The sequence below is a fragment of the Trichosurus vulpecula genome, chromosome 2 (assembly GCF_011100635.1).
Source record: "Trichosurus vulpecula isolate mTriVul1 chromosome 2, mTriVul1.pri, whole genome shotgun sequence".
NCBI classification, from domain to species: Eukaryota; Metazoa; Chordata; class Mammalia; order Diprotodontia; family Phalangeridae; genus Trichosurus; species Trichosurus vulpecula.
The window spans coordinates 95,927,856-95,944,497 of NC_050574.1; the positions used below are offsets into that span (position 1 = coordinate 95,927,856).

The following is a 16,642-nucleotide window of genomic DNA, read 5'->3' on the forward strand; positions in this document are numbered from 1 at the left end:
ATAATCCTAGCTTCTTAGTTTCAGATAGATAGTACTTCCCATTTATTCTTATGCTTTTTAGTGTTTTTAGCAGAGATAGGTTATTTTATCAAAAGCTTTTTCTGCATCTCTTGATTTTGTTGTTTTTAAATAGGGTCTAATTTGTTTATAGTTTTCTCAATATTCAACCAGCTCTGTGTTCCTGGCAGAAATATTCTAAGGCTCAAATGAGGTGATATATATACAAAGTGCTTTGCAAACCTTAAAGCACCTGTGGCTTTATAATGCCTCTTTGTTACTGGTGTCTTTTTGGTTGTTGTTGATGCATTCTTCCAGCCTCATTTCCCAAACTGGGACTTTGTGTTAGGGCCAGGTTCTGTGTACTTTCAGAGGGAATTTGGGGGCTTTGTATGAGTCTGATCTGTGTTATAGAGTCTTGCAGCTGTTTTCATTATTTTGAGTGCCGTGTCTTTTAAAGACTTTAAGGTTGCTCAGGCCAGGGAGCTGTGTCAAATCCGGGAGTGCAGCTTACACTGACTTGTGATAACCAATTGCTGAATTTTCAGTGTGACCATTTATACCTTGGAACTCAGCAGATTAAATATTGATTAAATAAATCAAGCAGGGCTTGATTTATTGCTCTATTTATTGTCTGAGCTTCAGAAAGTGATGGAGAAAATGTTAATGCAGATTAAGTTTAAAAGTATGTTGTACACACATTCCCCTTCCCCGTCCCCCCACTCCCCTCCACCCTGAGCCACTTGTTAAATATTTACTAGCATGCCCCTGGCCAGAACCATCATTTTAATTTAGTTTAGTGCTCCCCTTACTGATTTTTCAAAGGTGCATTTTTTCACATTTGGCAAAAATGGGACATTTCAGGATATACCTCCTCCTACCTCTCAGCCTCTTCTCATCATGGCATTAGTAACTAACTACTCTTTGGGTATGGTCATGTAGCTAATTCTCAGTAGTATTCTTTTGTACTCTTGGCTAGCCCACATCTCCATTTCATCCACAAACATAGCACAAAAGAGACTCGGTCAAATATTTTACTGAACTATTGTTATGCTATGACTAGAAGTATAGTTATACTGTATTTACAGTATTTTTCTATTCTACAAGACTATCTTCATTTCCTTCCTTTCATATGTTGTTGCCATAGCCAAATTTCTGTTTTAGAGACATTGGTCATCCTATTTTTAAACCTCTGATTCCCACTCTTTTTCCTTCATCCGATCATTCCCAGCTAAATGGGCATCATATTATAATCATAGCCTGTCTTCTTCTAGGCTAAAATTGCTTCAAAAGAGCCCAATATATGAAGACTTGTATTTATAAAGTACAGATCCTTTGCTTCTAAAAGATGTTCATTGCAAAATCCTTTAAATAGTAAGCTCCCCTAAGACGCTTGATGATTCAGTTTACAAAAATTGATTTCAGGAACATGTGTATTTTATAAAGTAAGTTATACCTTATACCTAAAATTTAACAGACAAATTATAACTTATCTTTTTTTTCTTTCAAAGCCTTAAGAAATTCTGTTTCTCTTTGTCATCTCCTCTTTTTCCCTTTTCTCAGATCTTCCCCTCAGAACCACCTTGTCAGGATTCTACTCTGAGTTTCTTCTCTTTAAAACTATCTATTAGTTTCATTTTTCTCTGTGTCTCACACTCAACTCTTTGGCCTACATTAGTCTATATTCATTCCTTTTACTCATTCCATTTTCCTTTGGCTTTGGCCAAATAAGTGTTTTCCCGTTACCCATTTTGTTCTTTTCTGCCTTGTTTCAATGCCATTTCTTCTTTCAAGTTATCTTCCTTCCCAGCTGGCTAGACCTTGTTGTTTATGATCCATGTAATTAGAGAAGTCCTGCTCCCTGTACCTCCTCTCTACCCTCGATCCCCAATCCAGTCCTCCCATTTATATGCCTCAATTTTTCATTAGTCAATCAACCAGCAGGCATCTTTTAGGTACTTACTGTATGAGCTGGGTACTATGTAAAGAGCTAGAGATACAAAGAAAAAGCAAACATAGCCCTTTCCCTTGAGGAGCTTATATTCTATAAATAAGAACATACAAGATAAATACAGAGTAGATGGAAGGCAGCCTTAGAATGGATGGCACCAGCAACTGGAATGGGAGAAGGAGATGATCAGGAAATGCCTTCTGGAGGAGATGGTACTTCACCTGAGTCTTAAAGAAAACCTAGCATTGGAAAACTGTGCTAGGCATGTATAAATGTATAAGCTAGTGGGTGGGGAGCCACAAATCTTCCACACCTGGAGTGCTCTCTCTCTCTCTCTACTGACTTCCTTCAAGTCCCCACTAAAATTCCGTCTTTTACAGGAAGCCTTTTCCAAGCCCTCTCAATTCTAGTGTCTTCTCTCTCTGAATTATTTTCTGTTTATCTTGTAGATAGCCTGTTTGCATATGTTTGTTTACATGTGCTCTTCCCCATTAGAGTACAAGCTCTTTAACAGTAGGGCCTCTGTTATTTTTTTTCCTTTTTTGTTTCCCCAGTGCTTAGCATAATGCCTGGCACATAGCATGTACTTAATTCATGTTTACTGATTGATTAAAGCTTGTTGCTTTTTTATGATAGAAGAAAATTATCTTTGGACAGAGAAGAGAGCCACTATAACCTGGCTGCTATGGGCAGTATTATTGGCCAAACCTGAAGCAGAGGCTTACTCACACATGCTGACTACCATTTTCATTTACAAAAAAAAATCATATAAAATCCGCTCTGGGAAAATATAAGATGCTGCCAGGACTTAAAGTTATTAAAAACTATTCGAACAACTCTTTTAAAGCTATTAAAGCTTAAAGTGACACTAAAACTTTGGGGACACCTGTGTATACTTTAGGAAGTGACAAGAGGGCATGAGCTAACTAACCCCTTTTTGTCTGCTCTCCTTTTGTTTTGCTTTGCTTTCTGTGGTTATTTAACTAAGACTCTTTTCTTCCCAGGTGTGCTCTGTGGGATGGTGGCCATAGCAGATTCCGTCAAGCAAGAGGCAGCCCTGGCTGTCCATACCCTCAAAAGTATGGGTGTGGATGTGGTTCTGATAACGGGGGACAACAGGAAAACTGCAAAAGCCATCGCCACACAGGTCTGCTGGTGGCTGTGTTTGGTTTGTGGGTTGTCATGTATTCTCCTTGGGAGTCCGTTAATGATTCCTATGGCTGGCTGCCTTTGGCCCCATGTGTCACAATATCCTAGGATTCAGGGTCAAGGGGTCCTTTGAGATCAGGCAAGCCACCTCCTTTGTGAGGAAACTTAGGTCCTTGGGTGGCATGTATTGTTATCTTCATTTTCACCACAGACACAGACAGTAAATGTCAGAACTAGCATTTGAACCCGGTCTGCTGACTCAAAAGCTGGGACTCTTTCTAGGCCTCTCCTGACCTTGCATGTTTTGTATTGGTCTTTATCAACCTGACCTTGGAATGAAAAACAACTCCATCTTTTCTGTGTGTGTTTCCTTATTTGCTTAAAAAAAGAAAAGAAAGGTAACATTTCAAAGGAAGATGCTTTTCTGGCTCAGCATCTTTGCTTGAATCTGAGTGTGAACCAAGGAAACAAGACCCCTGGGTTTGAATTCTCTCTCTACCACTTACTAGCTATGTAATTAATCTTGCTTTTCATATTCTTGTGCTGATGGAGCTGTGAAGGGGTCTTACAGTTCTGGATTTAGTTTTGGAATTAAGCCAGCGACTAAACTGTCCAGACCCTTCAGCCTCACTATTGCACTAAAGGGCATATACCCTTAAGGAATCAAAGACAGAAGCCAAATCTGCTCTATGCCCAATTATTTGTAGCAGTATCTTTTGTGGTAGCAAAAAACTAGAAGCAGAAAGGTACTTATCGATTGGGAAATGGCTTTCAAAGCTAAGGTATGTAAATGTAATGGGATATTATTGTACAATAAGGAATCAAGAATTCAGAGAAACATGCAGAGATTTGTAGGAATTGAAGCAGAGTTCAGTAAGAAGGAAGAAAACAAGCACACAATGAATACATCATTATGAAAAGTTCATTAAAAATAAATGTAACTCCAGGAAAACCATTCAACAAACCTTTATTAAGCTATCTCTATTGTTGCCTCTGCTCAGAGTAATGTTTTTAAAGAATGGAAGGAAATCATGAATTTCAATTAGAGGTTAGTGAAAATAAAGATGTCATTTTTCCCATCCAAGTTCACAGACCCCCTGAAATCTGTCCATGAACCCAGACCCTGGGTTAAGAACCTCCGACTCAGTTCATCCCCAACCTCTCACTGATGAGGAAACTGAAGATTGCAGAGGTTGTGGTTTTCCCAAGTTGTCATCATTTTCCAGTATTGGAGAAACATGTTAGGTATTACCTTTATCACGTAGTTGTAAGCAGACTTTGATAATTAGAAAGAAGGAAAAGAAATTCAGCACATGAGACATGGGCTGGTGGAGGGGGGGATAGGGAATACAGGGAGCATATCAAAACCTCACAGTATCCTAGGATTTAGAGACTGTAGACTCCCACACCCTCATTTTACTAATATGGAAACTAAGGTGTAGAGAAGTTGGTTCCTGTCGAAGGTCCCTCAGGGAAGCAATAGCAAAGCCAGGTCTTCATCCTCTAACTCCATATTGTCGTGCCAGAAAAGGGAGGCTGAAAATAAAGATTGGGGGCCCTAGAGATGAGATGGCCAGTGTTTCCTGAGGACAACTCTGACCATAACTGTACATGACCTTGTGCTTTTAAAAATGGGCTTATCTTTAGCAACAACTGATGAAGAAAGTATCAGTAAATACAGATGTCCTCATGCCATGTAATTCATAATTTAAATTTATTTGCATGCAGGCATCATTACTTCTTGCTTTCCAGAGGTTGGCTGGAGCTCAGGACATGGGAATTTGTATGGGAGGGGGTCTTATGGATTGGGGATACCTGACGGCGATTCTCTGGTTACGCTTCCTTAAATCTCGGGCTCTTGAGCACAGATTCCGGAAAGCAGAGGTGGAAGTGATAGTGCTTCCTCACCAGCTGATGTTTGCCTGAGAAGCTTAGCTAGAAGTAATGGCTGTGACCGAGCTCTAGAATGGGAGTTCAAAGAGAGATCTGCTTTGTTCTCCACCTCTGCCACTACCTCCCTGTGTGGTTTAGGGCAGGTCACTCGTCTCCTCCTCCATAAAAGGAATGGGTTGGAATTAATCAGCAGTTCCCAGCCTTTCAATATGAGGAAGCTTTTTTGATGTCAGATAAATTCCATTAATAAAACTTGTGGTAGGAAAAGTATTCTTGGTACAAGTTATTGAGTGTATACTTGCTGACAAGGCAGCAATACCTGATGTATGCAGGAGTACGTGGACCCTCTTTTAATAACTACTGCCTCAGATTGGAGCCACAACAGTAAATTATCCCCATCAATGAACAGTCATTAAGTATGCACTATATTCCAGGTACTGTGCTAAATACTGGAGACACAATGACAGGAGGGAAACAGTCCGTGCCCTCAAAGAGCTTGTACTCTATTGGAGGTCTCTATGGTCTCTTTTAGTTCTAAAAGTCTGATTCTGTGATCTTCCTCAAGCAGCCTAAGTGCGTACTTTATTACTTAATTCTGATACTTCTATCAATTTCCACTTGCTCCCTTGATGATAGGATAATTACAATCCATATTTATGTGGTGCCTTGAGAGGTATAATGCTTTCTTTGCATCAGCCCTGTGGGGTAAGTGGTAGAGGTATCATTATCATCCCCATTTTAAAGTTGAGGAAACTAAGGCTCAGAAAAGTTAGAGGAGTTTCCCAAGGTCCGCCCTCTTTCCACTGTACCACATTGCCTTACTAGCCATTCTGCTCTCTCAGTCCTCCTAGATCTGAAATAGATGGTCAAGGTGCGAGGACAGTATTCTTTTATCTTCCCCAGTGCAGCCCACCTCTACTGGTCACCTTTCAGGACGCATGTTCTTTTTGCAAGAGGAAGGAACGGAGACCCTGGGCTTCTGAGGGCTGTTGTCGGCCATACGGTACCACACTATGATTTTCTCTCCTTTACAGGTGGGCATTAGCAAAGTTTTTGCAGAGGTCCTCCCCTCTCACAAGGTGGCCAAAGTCCAGGAGCTTCAAAACCAAGGGAAGAAAGTGGCTATGGTAGGAGATGGAGTGAATGACTCTCCTGCCTTGGCGAGGGCTGATGTCGGTATTGCCATTGGGACGGGGACAGATGTAGCTATTGAAGCCGCCGATGTCGTCCTCATCAGGGTGAGCTTGGATCCATCTTCTGGGCTTCTTTTTCTTCCTAACTTGGGGAAGGAAGTGGGATGGGAGGAGGGCATAGTTAACTCAGGATGGCTTCCTGAGTTACAATATGTTCTTGTGTTTCAGAACGATTTGCTAGATGTGGTTGCTAGTATTCATCTTTCCAAGAGGATTGTCCGGAGAATACGAATGAATCTGGTGTTGGCCTTAATTTATAACCTACTTGGGATACCCATCGCAGCAGGTTGGTAGTGATTTGCAACTGATTTGTTGCAAAGATGTTCATCAAGTTGGCTCCTGACTCCAAAGAAGAAGGAGTAGAGGAACTTCCTTGGTTTAATTTTTTTTAATTTATTTTTTTATTTTTAGTTTACAACACTCAGTTCCACCAGTTTTTGAGGTCCAAATTTTCTCCCCTGCCTCCTCTTCCCCCCTCCTCCCTAAGACAGCATGTTATCTGTTATGGGTTCTACATATACCTTCACATTGAACTTATTTACATAATAGTCAAATTGTAAAGAAGAATTATATTGGTTTAATTTTTATGAGTTAGAGATGAGCTGTGCCTTGGAGGGTAACCCTGATGGAGAAAGAGAGAGAGAGAGAGAGAGAGAAAGAGAGAGAGAGAGAGAGAGAGAGAAAGAGAGAGAGAGAGCTATATCACGCATTTCTTTATCTATATTTTTGGGAGATAGATAGGAAACTATTACTAGGATCTGTCCACCAACGGGGAGAATGGGGTTTCCTGAGACAGAAAACTTTGAGATACCAACAGGATCATAGAACATTTTAACCAGAAAAAAAAAAATGAACACTGTTTACCTGCACTGCCCATGAAAGTGGGAGGGACAGCTTTCTTTTTCCCAGGGTAGGGGTGTGAAAGAAGGAACCACACTATCTTTACGTTCTCATGAGAAAGGCCCCTAGCAAATCAGGCAGTATAATAGCTGCCATTTTTATAGAACTTTAAGACTTGACTCACTTTAAGGTAGGGCGGATATTATATTAGCTCCATTTTTGCAAATGAGGAAGCAGGGAAAGAAAGGTTAAATGAATTGCCCGAGGTCAGGCAGAACCAGGACCCAAACCCACCCTCCAAGTCCAGCTTTCCTTCTGCCACATTTGGTACTGTATGGAGGGTGTGCAGTCTGTGATCTGAGAGGGAATATCTGCACATCTTGCAAATATCAGAGTATCTTTGTCCTCCCTTGCCCGGCTCTTATCTCCCTGCGTCAACACCCTTCTCTATCTCTCCCACATCTCTCTCAATCTGAAGATCCAGCTCTCCCTTTAGATCTTATCAAGATGAAGCCCGGTGTCTGAAGTCTTTAACACCTAGCTCAAGCATCTCCTTCCCTCCCTACTCCCTCTGAAACTTCTAGTCAGAAAGCTAGTATTGCTATGGATAGCACTTACATAGTGCTTTAAGGTTTTCAAAGCATTCTACAGATGATCTCATTTTATGTTCACAAGCACCCTGGGAGGTACGTGTCATTATCATCTCCCTTTTACAGCTGAGGAAACTGAGGAATAGGACTGGGACATATAATGTAGAGAAAGGCTCACACTGCGACTGAGAAGAAGGATGAAATCTCTGAAAATGACTTTTCCATCTTTGGTCTCTCTCTCTCTCTTTGTGATTACAGGTGGCTCACATAACAGGGATTAGTGCTCTCACCAGCATTCATTTAGTGGGGCAGTAGAACTATCTCCTCCTCTCAGAATGGCAAGCTTGCTTTCACCTCCAGTACCTTTCAGTCTGATAAAGAGCCAGGCGCTTGTGTGGACAGCTCATTTCACCCATCTTTGTTTCCCCATTCTGTACCATGTTGTGACCAAGCCCCTTGTTTCTGTTAAATAAAATGCTTTGATGTCCTTGGGTGAAAACATTCATCCCCTGCAGACTCACCCTCTAGTGGGGAGCCTCTATATAACTAGCTGGGAGAGTTCTGAACAGTAGACTGACAAGCATTTCTTGAATGCCTGCTATGTGCTAGAGATTATAGATACAAGTACACAAAGGAGATAAGCCTGACCTCAAGTAGTTTATATTCTATAAAGACCATGCAATTCATGAGTATTGAAGCCTTCATCTGAAAGGACGTGCCAGAATTTGTGCAGTGTAGGCATGGCCTTTGAGAATTCTCAACATGGGATGCAGCACCAAAGTAGGATTCAGGAGTGACCTGTAAATATAAAACACCCCCTCTCCTGTGTTAATGTAACCTTTCCCTATTTTTTTTTTCTGATCATGTCTGCTACTTACAATCATAGATGGAGAGCTTCAAGGGGCCCTAGAGGTCATCTAATGCAACCCTCCCTCATTTTATGGATGAGGAAGCAGAGGCCAGGGAAGTTGTGAAGTGGTATCCAAGGCAGGATTTGAACCCAGGACCTCTCGACTCAGGATCAGAATTGCTTTTCCCTGTACCATGCTCCATTCCAGGGTTTCACTTCCCTTTCCCCAGCTCTCCCCAAATGCCTTGATAAGTTATATACATCTATAAAATTGTCCTAAACCTTACAATGCCATATGCTGACCAGTTTCAGGAGGAGCCGAGCAGATGGGATCATTAAGGAGCATTAAGTCTCTTTTACAATTCCACAATTTCATGCTCTCTAGCTTTGAAAACGTACAGTTGAATTGTTTCATTCTAAAAGTGTCTTGTGCCCAGTGAGCACTCAGTGGAGAAACGCTGGAGATGATTTTGACAGTGCTAAGGGAGGGGGTGGAGGCTGCAGAGGGAGGGTGGCTAGATGGCACAGTGCATAGAGTGCCAGGACTGGAGTCAGGAAGACTCATCTTCTTGAGTTCAATTCTGGCCTCACATGCTTCCCAGCTGTGTGACCCTGGGCAAGTTGCTTAACCCAGTTTGCCTCAGTTTCCTCATCTGTAAAATTGAACTGGAGAAGGAGATGGCAAAACCACTCCAGCATGTCTGCCAAGAAAATCCTATATGGGGGTCACAAAGACTCAGACATGACCGAAATGACCAAACAACAATAAAAGTGGGAGCGGAGGAGAGAAGAGGGAGAGAGAAACATGTAAAACAGTAGACTCCCATCTCCCAGGTGAAGCCTCATGGGTAAGGATCTTGTTGACTGTTGTTGTTGCTTCTGTGATTTACATAGATGGGGGTTCTCTGCCAGATGGTGCAGACACAATTCTGCATACCCTCTCACTCCTTCACCCATGATGTTTGTTCCCTTGCACAAATCCTCCCCACCAGATCTCCCTGGCAGGCTGGAGGACTGCCTCTGCGGCCTTTTAACATGCACAGCACTCAGGAGCTCTCCTGGTTCTCCATTTGAAGGCAGGACCAACAAACCTTGCCAATCACAAATCTGCTGGACAATTTTATTTTATGCCATGTCTTGGGGCAGCCTGCCCCCCTACTCTCCATCTCTCCCTTGCCTTCTGGTCACTCACAATTTGGATTCTCTTTCTGTCATGGTGGTCCGTGATTCACAGCTTGGTGGCACCACTGGGAGAACACCAGTAGGAAGAAAGGGTAGACTTTTTGCCTGAGTTAGGACAACCAAAAGTAGTCCTGGCATTGCTTGTTGTGCAGGACACACTCTCCTTTTGGCTTCCTTAAGGGCTGAGTAATTAAATTCAACAAACACTTATTAAGCACCTCCTGGGTGCAAGGCACTAGGGAAACAAAGTCTAAAACAGAACAGTCCCTCGCCTCGAGGAGTTGACAGTCTACTGGAGGAAGACAGCCTACACACAGGCAAGCCAACTGATAAATATCCACAAAATAACTTCAGGAGCGCTAGGAACTGGAGTGGGGATCATGAAAGGCCTCAGGCTGCTCTGTGAAGGAAGCTTGGGACTCTCAGAGACGAGGACTGGATTATATGATCCCCACACAAGAATTGTTGTTGTTTGTCCTTCACTCTTTGATGACCAATGACATCAGGAAGGTGATATCTGACTTGCAAGGGGATTGGATTTAAGTGAGGCTCTTCCCCAGAGCCATCTGGTTCCAGTGACACATAGATTAGGATGACCGGAGATGCCCTGGACACAGTGGGAGACCTTGGCCTTTCTAAGCGTAGGTGTCTTTAACAGGTCTCAGTTTGTCTGAGGCACAGCCAAACTGGTGATTTAAGGCTAAGTAAGAAACAAGGAGGGCCAAAAAATGGCCTCTTACCTACTCCAGAAAGAAAAAAAATCAATCTGGGAGGGGGAAGATCCTCAGGGTTTCTGGCCAGAATCCAAACAATTGCTGTTTACACTCACTTTGAGCTATCAAAACCTAACCATGACCAAGTGAGGCTTGGGCTGGGTTCTTTTGTTGGCCAGTCAGTAAGAGCTGGAGTGATTTGGGTTTAAGGCATACTCAAGTAGCTCCATTGAATCCCGAAGGGCTTTATCAAAGCCTGGTTTTGTCCATTGCTGTATTTTAGTAAATCATTAATGAGGACTACATGGGGCAAAAGAGTCAATTGTCTCAGTTTTTTAAAATGGTAGAGTAACATAGTAGGAAAGGAAAAAGATCTAGCCCATACTAACCCCAAGATATCTTGCAGGTGATCAAAATTTTTGTTCCTTTGGGTAGAGCACCCACAGGTGAAGGTATGATTCCCAATGGGAGAGGAGGGAAGGAGGGAGGGAGAGAGGGAGGGAGGGAGGGAGAGAGGGAAGGAGGGAGGGAGAGAGGGAAGGAGGGAGGGAGAGAGGGAAGGAAGGAGGGAGGGAAGGAGCAGCAATTGCCCAATGTGAAACTGGCCATGTCGGGTCCCCCAGCGGGGCAGTACTACTACTCAGAGATTGTTGTTTGTCATTCATTCTGAAGAGGACCAAGGACATCGAGGTGCGTATTGACTTGCAAGTGAATTGGATTTAAGTGAGGCAGGGCTGTGCAAAGTCACCAGCCTCACTCTCTACTCCAGAGCCATCTGGACCACCTGGTCAAAGTACAGAGGAGGAAGATGAGATTGTCATACCCTGACACTACACCCCACTATGTACTCTTCAACCAGTGACTGGTCTCCTAACTGTTCCACAAACAAGATGCTCATCTCTCAGCTTCAGGCATTTTTTCTGGCTGTCCTCCATGCCTGGAGGGCTCTCCCTCTTGTGTTCTGATTACTGACACCCCCCCCTTCCCTGCTTCCTTTAATTCCCAATTAATATCCCACCTTCCAAAGGAAGTCTTCCTCAGCCCCTCTTAATTCCAGTGTGTTCCCTCTGTTGATTATTTCCTATTTATGCTGTTTATAGCTTGCTTTGTATAGATTACTTTCACTTTCTTTTATTAGATTGTAAGTTCCTTGAGGGCAGGGACTATCTTTTGCTTCTTTTGGTATTTGTCAATATTTAACATAGTGCCTGGTGTGCAGTAGGTGTTTAATGAATGTTTACTGATTGATTGTGGTAAAGCTATCAGGCCAGTTTTAACCAAAAGGTAGAATTTTAGAACATAAGCCTCGATAGTAAGGATTGGTTCACTCTTTTTGTTTTCTGGTGTCTTGCACTTAGTAGGCACTTAATAAATGCTCATTTTTGCTCAGGAGAGAAATATGAAACAACTGGAAAGGCACGTGGGAGTCACATTGTCTAGGGCTTTAAATGTGAGGCTAAGGTTGGTTTTGTCTGTTTCTAAATTTTATCGTGTGTGTTTCTTTTTGGCTAGGTGTGTTCATGCCCATTGGCATTGTGCTACAGCCTGGATGGGATCCGCTGCCATGGCCGCCTCCTCCGTGTCTGTTGTACTTGCCTCACTACAGCTGAAGTGGTAAGTGCCATAGAGAGTAAAAGGAGAGTGTGAGGTCCAGGATAGAAAGGCTACTCTGCTGGCACTGGCACAGCTTTTCTTTTATGGTCTTGAGAAGGCTCATTCGGGAGTCTAGGGTCACCACCATAGGGCGTCCCCAGTGAAGCTGAATGTGCTGTTTGTAAAATTATTCATAAGCAACAAGCTTCTGCTGGTGATGATTAACACTCGATAAATGCCGGGTGTTGTATCGAAATGATATCAGTAAAGATGCCTACTGCTTGGGAAATTTTTAAAGTAGGAGAAAAACCCCTGCCCCTTGGCAAGTTGAGCCATTTTTTCCTTTAAAGGGAATGAGATCCCAGAAGTGAGAGGAAGGAAGTGTAGCTCCTGTTGTTGGAGAGTTGGGTGAGGAATGTTGCATATATAATCAGATGTGATCACCCAGTCTGCTGTTTCCTTTCCCTGGTTACTTAGGAAGTCTTGAGAGGTGGGAGTAGAGGTATAGCTAGACATTTTTAAAGTAAAAACAAAAGACAGTCATAAATAATAAAAAATAAAATAAAATAACATAAATGGGGAATCCCCTGGTACTGTCTTTTTAGCTTTTCATTTTGGGGTCACCCTTGTTTAAGGTCTTTTGGTAGGTATAACATTTTCCTTAGTCTACAAGAGCTAAAAAAAAATGCTGAAAAATTCCATAAGACTTTCCTTATCTCCCTCTTCCTAGTTACAAGAAACCAGATATGGAGAAGTATGAAGCCCAAGCCCGTGGCCACATGAAACCCCTTAACCCGTCCCAGATCAGCGTTCACATTGGGATGGATGACCGGCGAAGGGATAACAAAGCCACCTCATGGGATCAGGTCAGCTGTGTCAGCCAAGTGTCACTGTCCTCCCTGACATCAGATAGGTTGTCTCGGCACAGCACCCTGGCAGATGGAGGGGACAAATGGTCGTACTTGATCGGGATGAAGAACAATCCATCTGAAAGGTGGCAGCCATCACAGAACATTCACAGCATGATCAGGATGCCAGGGGATCAATGAGTTCCCCCATACACAGAAGGAGATGGGGAAGAATTCTTTTGCTTCAACTCGGCTAAACAACTGTAGCATCACTTTTCATTTGCTGGGATGAACTGAAATCTTCTCTGGCATTGGGAGCAATTCTGATACACTTGTTCTTGACCAGGGCAACCTGTGGCTTTTCCCAGAAACAATTTTAGTCCTAGGAAAAAGAGTTCTAGCCCATGGCAGCCATCTTCAACACTGGTTTGGAATATACAGGAGAAAAGCTTCAGCCTCCACTATTTTTTCAGTTCTTTGCTTTTGGAGAAGGAAAAAAAAATCTCCTAAAAAAGGGGGAGGAAAACCAGTGTTCCTCACAGTTTCCCTTTTATCGTTTGGGATGAATAATAATAGTGAAATGTGGGAAATCACATAAGGACTAAAAAGCTGGCCAAGATTTTCTGTAGAGTCCAGGTAAAAACTTCATATCATTTTTTCATTAATGCAAGTCTTTATGTTATCATAATGTCAAGACCACGGTTTACCTCAAAGTGCCATTCTCTTACAGCATATGACCTCTTTTTCAATTCTCTTCTCTCCTCCACCTCTTTCCACCATCCCATTTCCCTCTCCAGGATCCCACCCTGGCTCTCATGCTTGTATTCCCTTAATTTGTGGTCATGATCCTTTGCTCCTCTGTTCCCTACCTCTGGAATCCCTGTATCTGCTACGGTCTGTTCTGTTTCCTTTCCGATGTTTCTCCACACTGACTTGACTTGTGCACTTCCTGGCTGAGGTGGTGCATCCGTACGTATGTGCCAGATGGCTCGCCATCTATCTTTGTGTGATGAGAAATGCTTTTATCACCTAAGGCCCCTCACTTATTGCTTCTCACTGTGGAGGAATGGGGTATGTTGTGTTTTGCAGCAGCAGCTGCTGCTGGAGCCTGAGGTTTAAGAGCAGATTAAAACTCTTTTTCCTGGAGGTTGTGGGGCCCTAGCAAAAGGGGACAGCAGTGCCCCTTTGCTAAGCACAAGATGCCATTCAGGTGTTTGTGATTGGCAAGTGGTGGGGGGGAGGAAGAAATGAGGAGTGTTTTCTGTGGAGGAAAGCAGTCACTCAAACAGGATTGCTTAGGAAACCATAGTAAATCGAAGCCTCCTCAGGTAATTCATGGCCTTCTGTAGACCTACATTAGCCCTGCAAAAAAAAGGGAGGAAATATTTTTGGACAGTCAGAGGGGAACACTGGACCTTCTCAAATGAAAATATTTTTTTAATATTCATCAGCTACTTGCAAATGGCATCCACATCTAGAAGGCAGATGGATCTTGTTTATTGTCTAAGTTAATTTGCTGCAGCTGATAATTGAAGGGACCATATGGAAGTGGGCTGGTGGAAAGACTCCACTGGTTAAAGTAGTAAGTGGACTCCTTAGACAGTGGGATTGGAGGATTTGTGAGGACAAAGGGGCCATGACTGATAGATATTGTGCTATTTCAAGCAATGATCAATATTTGCCACCAAAAAACATTTTTAAATGAAAAAAATTTTACACCCTAGTTTCTGGGGGTACATGTGCTATATATAAATACATATTAGTTGCACTGATATCGAATGGAGTTCAATGAGACACTTTCATCTGTTTGTAGGAAGGTTAGTTTTTCCACATTATGGGCTATTTATTTTCCTAGAGTTTTTTCCTCTGAAATCCAGAGTTCTATTTTCTTACCTGTCCCTTTTACCCTTTTCTTTGTTTTCCTTCTTTTCTATTGGCTTTCCTCAGTAAAAAGAAAAAAAAGTCCATTTTTCTAAGTTAATAATGACCTGAAGAAGATAACTCTGTTGATTTTTAAAAAGCTTATAAAACCTCAGATGCCATGTTTATAAATATTTATGTAATTGTAAAGGAAAAAAACCTCATAAATGCACAATAGTTGAAGGATTTATTTTGGGTCTGATGGAATGTTTACTATTTTTGAAACCTTATGCAACCTTAAAATAAAGTTGTTACTTTTTATCTATTTCCAAAACTATTTGTTATTCTCTTTGGGAATAGGAAGCTACACTTTTGGTAATATGTGGTGAGTCCAGGGCAATACTTGCCTAAAGATTCACCAGTAGTATCCTTAGGGCTCTAAAAGAAATAAGAGATATAAAGGCAGAATTGATAAGATTTAGCAACAGATAAGACATGGCAGGGTGAGAGAGAGTCAGGAGTTGAGAGTAACACCTAGGTTGCATGCCTCCATGACTAGGATTCTTTGCATCTCCGGTGCTTGATATAGGTGCTTAATAAATGTTATATGACTGACTCAGCAGTAAGAGGGAAGTTTGGAAGAGAGGGGGGTGGGTTTAGGGGAAAGACAGCGCATGCAGTTTTGGACATACTGAGCTTAATGACTAAATCCAGTACGTGATATCCAATAAGCAGTTAGAGATGCAAGACTCTAGTTTTCAAGAGGTTAGAGGTTGGTAAATAGATCTGAGAATCATCTACAGAGAGATGACAATTGAATCCGTGGGAGTAGATGAGGTCACCAAGCAAGATAGTAACACAACACAATAATGTTGCACCTGCGGTCAGGTTAGAGGGTCAGAAGATCAAGGTCCTGATACCTTAAAGATTTGATTTTCTTTGGGAGAGAATTTGCTACCTAAATACTTCTATTCAGTATTATTCAGAAGACTCCAACATGTGATGCTATACAGAGGTGAACTGAAATGTCAGTGTTTCCCTAACATCCTTTATCCCATCAGTCTATGAAATTTTAAATCAAAAATAGCCCCAGTATTATTTCCATGATTGAAAAAATTTAGAGGTCTGTTCATGGTTCTGACATTCTGTGCTTATGAATTTTGGTTTCAGAAGAATGGTGTCAGAAAATGGTAGTGATATGACTGGAGAAAAACAGGTGCCAAAGATGATGTCACAGGTTCACTTCAGGGGATCAAGATTAACAGAAGAAAAACCTAGGGTAAACCAAAATCTGAATTCCAAATGCTGGTGAATGAGGAGTGACTGATTATTCATGTTACCAAAGAATCTTTTGATTTACAAAAGGGGTTCCATTCAGAGTTCATTTTAAATAACTCCCTCCCCCATTACATTTAAAATGCTATTTAATTTAGAGAAATTGACTTGCCCCCAACTTTGCAAAATTACATTTGTTGAGTTAATTGAGGGTATACATTCAAATGGCAAGGATGCATGTTTTGATCTCCCCCCTCCCCCCAGATTACATATACTTGGTGAAAACATGTTCTTTACTCAACAAGAATCCTGTGGAGCCAGTCAGAACATCAGAATCCTTTTTCATTTGCAGTCTCCACTTGTGTAGTGATACACCCTGTTTGGGCAGCCTCCAAAGGGAGATGTGTGCATGTCTGCCCTTTCCTTTGTGTGAAGACAATAAACGAGGTTGAAATTACAGGACAGAATGTAAGCATGTTAAATAATGCTGAAATACCAGCATTTACTTCCCTCTTTTTAAAAAGGATGAATACCCAGAGATGTATTTTGAGCTGGAAAATCATCCAGGAGCTAAATGTAAACAGAAGTTGGTGGAAATTAAGTATTCTTTTGTGGACAGGCACTTGTGAACAAATGCAGGAGAAAGAGGTTGTGGTTGTGTGTGTGTGTGTGTGTTGTGTGTGTGTGTATTCCTTGATCATGCCATTT

The 16,642-nt window shown here is 42.0% G+C and overlaps 1 protein-coding gene across 1 annotated transcript in view; it reads left to right on the forward strand.

The window, feature by feature from the left end:
* ATP7B (ATPase copper transporting beta) overlaps positions 1 to 14,993 on the forward strand; it is a 61,247-nt gene extending 46,254 nt beyond the window's left edge. The window contains 7 exon segments of the mRNA XM_036744382.1: positions 2,953 to 3,095; positions 6,025 to 6,228; positions 6,352 to 6,469; positions 11,871 to 11,900; positions 11,903 to 11,972; positions 12,682 to 12,911; positions 12,914 to 14,993. Of these exon segments, the coding sequence (XP_036600277.1) occupies positions 2,953 to 3,095; positions 6,025 to 6,228; positions 6,352 to 6,469; positions 11,871 to 11,900; positions 11,903 to 11,972; positions 12,682 to 12,911; positions 12,914 to 12,942 (824 nt within the window). The 3' untranslated portion in view covers positions 12,943 to 14,993.
* Positions 14,994 to 16,642: the final 1,649 nt, after the last annotated feature.